Source organism: Colias philodice, chromosome 24, assembly GCF_061535455.1.
Source record: "Colias philodice isolate Cphi_HAF_F1 chromosome 24, ilColPhil1 Martin Lab GWU primary, whole genome shotgun sequence".
In the NCBI taxonomy this organism is placed as follows: domain Eukaryota; kingdom Metazoa; phylum Arthropoda; class Insecta; order Lepidoptera; family Pieridae; genus Colias; species Colias philodice.
Genome location: NC_143109.1, coordinates 527083 through 532111, shown reverse-complemented (window position 1 = coordinate 532111; position 5029 = coordinate 527083). Strand labels below are relative to the sequence as shown.

The 5029-nt window shown below is 34.3% G+C and overlaps 1 protein-coding gene across 1 annotated transcript; it reads right to left on the bottom strand.

Moving 5' to 3' along the window:
- Positions 1 to 3413: 3413 nt before the first annotated feature.
- On the bottom strand, positions 3414 to 4821 carry LOC149477585 (uncharacterized). The gene is made up of 2 exons (XM_089710395.1): positions 4690 to 4821; positions 3414 to 4071 (listed from the first exon to the last, which is right to left on the bottom strand). The coding sequence occupies exons 1-2, from the start codon at positions 4819 to 4821 to the stop codon at positions 3724 to 3726; spliced, it is 480 nt and encodes a 159-aa protein (XP_089566521.1). The 3' UTR covers positions 3414 to 3723.
- Positions 4822 to 5029: the final 208 nt, after the last annotated feature.

Genomic DNA, 5029 nt, shown 5'->3' with positions numbered 1-5029 from the left:
AGTCGGTTCATAAATAAAAAAGTTATGACAATTTATAAGTAATCACGGCGAACATTTGCTAAGGCATTCTATTGTACACTGTACAGTGTACGATAAAACGTAATTTATCTGTTATACGCTACAGTTATTCCTTTACATGTCCAAATAATCATATCAAAATTCCCCAAGGGTTTGGGGGTAAGCTGAGGTAGTAGGGGGGGCGGGTTCAAATTAACATTATGGTTACTTCTAATAGGTAAATTTTCCACACAAAATGTCCTTTAAATTATGTCGTATTATATTTTTAACCCCCGACGCAAAAAGACGGGTGTTATGTGTTTGACTGCTATGTATTTCTGTGTGTGTGTGTGTGTCTGTCTATGGCACCGTAGCTGGCTAACAGGTAAACCGAATTAGATGCGGCTTTTTTTTTGTTAGGCAGCATATTTTCCGACGCTGGTTCTTAGATAAATTGTATCGAAATCGGTTCATCCACTTATTATACCTACATAGGGGTAAAAGTGGGAATGAAAAAAATGATATAATAATTTATTTTTAAAGATCGTTGGGAAGTTTATGAAATTATTTATTCCTTTTTCTATACACTTTTCTTCGTCTAAACGGTTAAATTACGTGCTCCCTCTCTCTCTCTTCAGCCTTTAGTTACGTGCGTGAGACAGGAAACATCTAATTTGGATTTGTTGCTGGATTTGATAAAAATTGAGTATCGATTAAGCTGATCAGTGGCTACACCATACATTATTAAAAACATCCATTTAAGAAAGGAAGGAAATAGAATTTGCTCCTCTCCCTCCCTCCCTGGTTCCTAAAAAATAATATGACATAATTTAAAAGAAATTTTACGTAGAATTAGTTAGGCATTTCTTTTTTGATTTTCGATATTATATACTAATCATAATTTTTAATTACAATATTATGTAGTAACTATTTGGTATAGGTTAGGCATTTCATTTCTTGATTTTCTTTAATAAGTTGGTACGTAAGTTTTTTAGCTCAGTTTAGTAAGAAATTTTAATAACAATTCTTTTAATTATTTATGGTAGTACGTATTTACTCAATAATTGTATGTTAAGTAGTAATTCAGCATGGGCGTAGCCACGGTGGGGCTGGGTGGGGCGCTTACCCTGGCTTTGATCTGGTAGGTACCAATTGTGAAGGGGAGTGGGCGTGGGCGTTGGCGTGGGCCTGGGAGTGGGCGTGGGAGTGGAAGCATGAAAATAAAAACAATTATTGTTGCCCCACCCTGAGCCCATGGTCATAGGTCCCATAGTCACTATTCCACGCGGACGAAGTCGCGGGCACAGCTAGTAGACAAATATAATCAGAAAGCTTTGAACTCCTAAGCTCAACCATAAAAGATAGACATTAATTATGATGTCGGGAGATATTTTTTATATAATATGGAGAACATTTCTTTCATACTAATAATTGTACCAAGTTTCGTTTAAATCCGTCGAGTAGTTTTTGTTTCTATAACGGTTATACAGACAGACAGACGGACAAAAATTTTTGGCGTCAGTGTCGATCCCTAATCACCTCGTGATAGTTATTTAGGAAATATATTTCATGTACAGAATTGACCTCTACAGATTTAATATAAGTATTATTCATATAATTAGATGCCAATTTCCATGTAACGTTAAATTCGACTATACAATAACTAACAGACAACGCAGGTTACTCTCGTTTCCGTAAGTTGAGGCGGCTACATATTCGGTCCTCATAACTTCACTTTTTGTGAACGAAACGACAGCGCGGTTTAATTCGATGCCAACACCATCAAAAAAAGGAAATATTTTTAATTGTGAAAAAATATTATGATTTACACTATAAATACTATTTTAACATTAACACAAAATATAAGACTGTGAGTGTGTAAAAATAAATCCAGCTAGTTTCACATCAAACTTATGTTTTTAATTAGGTATACCTACGACATGAAAATATATTAATTACCAAGCAATAATCATACAGGTAAATACTGAACAAAAGTATTAACAGTCAAAGTAAATTTTTACTTACAACATGTAAATGATGAAGGAATAATAATTATCAACGAACTAACCTTTTTGTATTATTGTTTATAAATATAAATTCATAAACAATAAATTTATAAAGAATAGAAAAAATTCGACCACTAAAGAATGCTGGTTCGAGTCCCGCCTCGTTATCGAATTTTTAAAACACGAAGATTTTTAAAAATGTAACCAATGAACACAATCAATATTAGATTAACTGTAATGGTGTCTAGTTTGACTTAAAATAATAAACATCTACCCTCACTTTTAAAAATGTAGTATATTCACACGAATTATAAGCGCACCTTATAGGGAAGGGAAGATATGGGTTAAAGAGTTAAATAAATAAATAACATAATTATATTTAAATTATTAATTTTTAACATTGTGTTCAGTAGTGTTAACATGTAAATTGATTTGATTTTTACGAAATCTCATAGATGGCGCTGTTTCAAATTTGTATACTAATAAATTCATTAAACTGATTCTCTGCCCAAATTACGTAAATGACATAGTTTTTATTGTGTAAAGCTAGATAATAGCATGGCTTACCCGAAACCAACATTTAAACATGAGTCTTTAGATTGTACGCTGTCGTAATACACGGAATACGTAAGAAAAAAAAAGGTTCACAGCTCCTCCCCCGGAGGTGATAGCATGATAATATGTTTAAAAAAGCCTCACCCGACCTGTTAGTAATATTCATGCAAAATTTGAAGTCAATCTATGCAGTACTTTTCGAGATTAGCCTGGACAAACATACAGACAAACAGACAAACAGACAAACAGACAAACAGACAAACAGACAAACAGACAAAAATTCTAAAAACTATGTTTTTGGCTTCTATATCGATTATAGATCATGGATTATGTATTCTTTTAAAAAAATATTCAATGTACAGTTTTGACTTTCCTACGATTTTATTATATGTATAGATGTTAAACTAAATATCTGATACTAATAAACCCTAATATTCAGAATAGGGCACATTTTTAAAAGGGCAATTAGGTCATATATGTGTTCAGGCAGAGAACTGAATTATTTTGATAATATTTACGTGAGAGTAACATAATTTTTAGGTATTACTTTATTTGGATACGTCTTCTGGTATATAGGTATGATTAATTAATAATTCTGCTTATTAAACTCATACTAACAAACTAAAAATAAAATAACATTAAGAACATAACGTAAAGAAAGGAAAAAATAAATAATAGTATCAATCCTACTCCGCCTGAAAATGTGCGACTGCCATAAACATGTGAATACCTTTTTTACGTTTATCATCATTTCTATGGCCCAGACACATTTGAAACGTATTTTTATTAAGATGACTAGCATCATGTCTATTATAGTCTACACATTATTATTTATTTATTAGAAACTTATACTTTTGAAACCTATTTCTTTTTTATGTTATCAACTTCACCTATGGCCTATTATAGGTGTTTGAAACCTATTTTCGTTTGGGAAAAAAATATTGCCTGATGTCTCTTGTTTGTATGTTTTGAATACTTAGTTTAATTTGTTGAGATATAATCAGACATGTTTGAAACTAATTTTCAATACGTCACCTCTATGAACATCGCATTTATTTTCTACATCCTATTTCTTTTAAGGTTATATAATTAATGAACGTTAACCTATTTCTTCATTAAAATAACGAACGTTACTTCTATGACCTATTTTGAAAAGTACATTTAATTAATCAGGATGTATTGTATCAGGTTTGAAACCAGTTATCTTGTCGTCAACATCAATGTACATAGCAACTAATGAACGTTTGAAATCTCTTCCTTCATTAAAATAACGAACGTTACTTCTATCTCCTGTTTTGAAAAGTACATTTAATTCATCAAGATGTATCGTATCATATTCTAAACCAGTTTCCTTATCATCAACGTCACCTCTATGAGCAATAGCTATAATCTCCCTCATGCTCTGCTCTTGCGGCGCCGCTGGCTCGGGGTGTGTGTCTGCCCGCGCCAGGATCTGTCGCACGACGTCACGTGGGGGCGTCCCGAGGGGCGTGGGGCGGGAGGTTAGGCCCAGCTGTGGGGTAATATGTGTTAATTAATTGAACTACGCTAAACGCACGTTTTGAATTGTCAGGTAAATTAAAAAGTGTATGACTGACTCGTCAAAAGAAAGAATAAATTGTTTAAAACAAATTAAAAGTTTACAGTTTCAGTTTTGTTTTAGGTGCAATGAACTGTGCAAAATGTAATACAATATGATACAAATTATATGTTTATAAGTACATAATCGGTGAATTTTGTGAAATATTTGAAATACATGCGTTTAATAACTCAGACTCAAATAAAAGCTTAACAATGGATTATCTTCAACACCTGTGCTTCAGGTGCGTTGTTTTTTATAAGCTAACATTTACTATATAATAGGTACCTGGGCCAGAATCTATGTTGCTTTTGGTTACAAACCATTCTGTTTCTAGGCTTATTATAACATTCTATACTAATATACTTATAATATTATAATAGCTGAAGAGTTTGTTTGTTTGAACGCGCTAATCTCAAGAACTACTAATCCGATTTGAAAAATTCTTTCGGTGTTAGATAGCCCATTTATCAAGGAAAACTATAGGCTATATATCATGATCGCGTGAAGCCGCGGAGCGCAGCTAGTTAATAACATAAGCAATAAAGTAACCTTGGCCAGAATCTGTGTCTTGATGTGTTCTAGGCGCGCGGGCTCCGCGTGCGTGGCGTGCGAGGCGGCGGCGGCGCGCGGCCGGCACGCCGCGAGCGCGAGCGCCGCACACACGAGGAGGCAGGCGCGCATGGGCGCCTAGCCGAGCGCGCTCAGCCCGCGCCATCGGCACCGCGCCTTCGGAACATCTCGGCTCCTGTAACAGAGATGGCGTTAGTTTCGAAGCTTTGAACAAAGTTATGATGTTAGAAGGTGCTTCTGAAAAGGGAAGACAAGGAAAAAAGAATATGAAGTTTGTAAAAATACCATGCCAATTACAGAAAACAAAAATGCAAATATC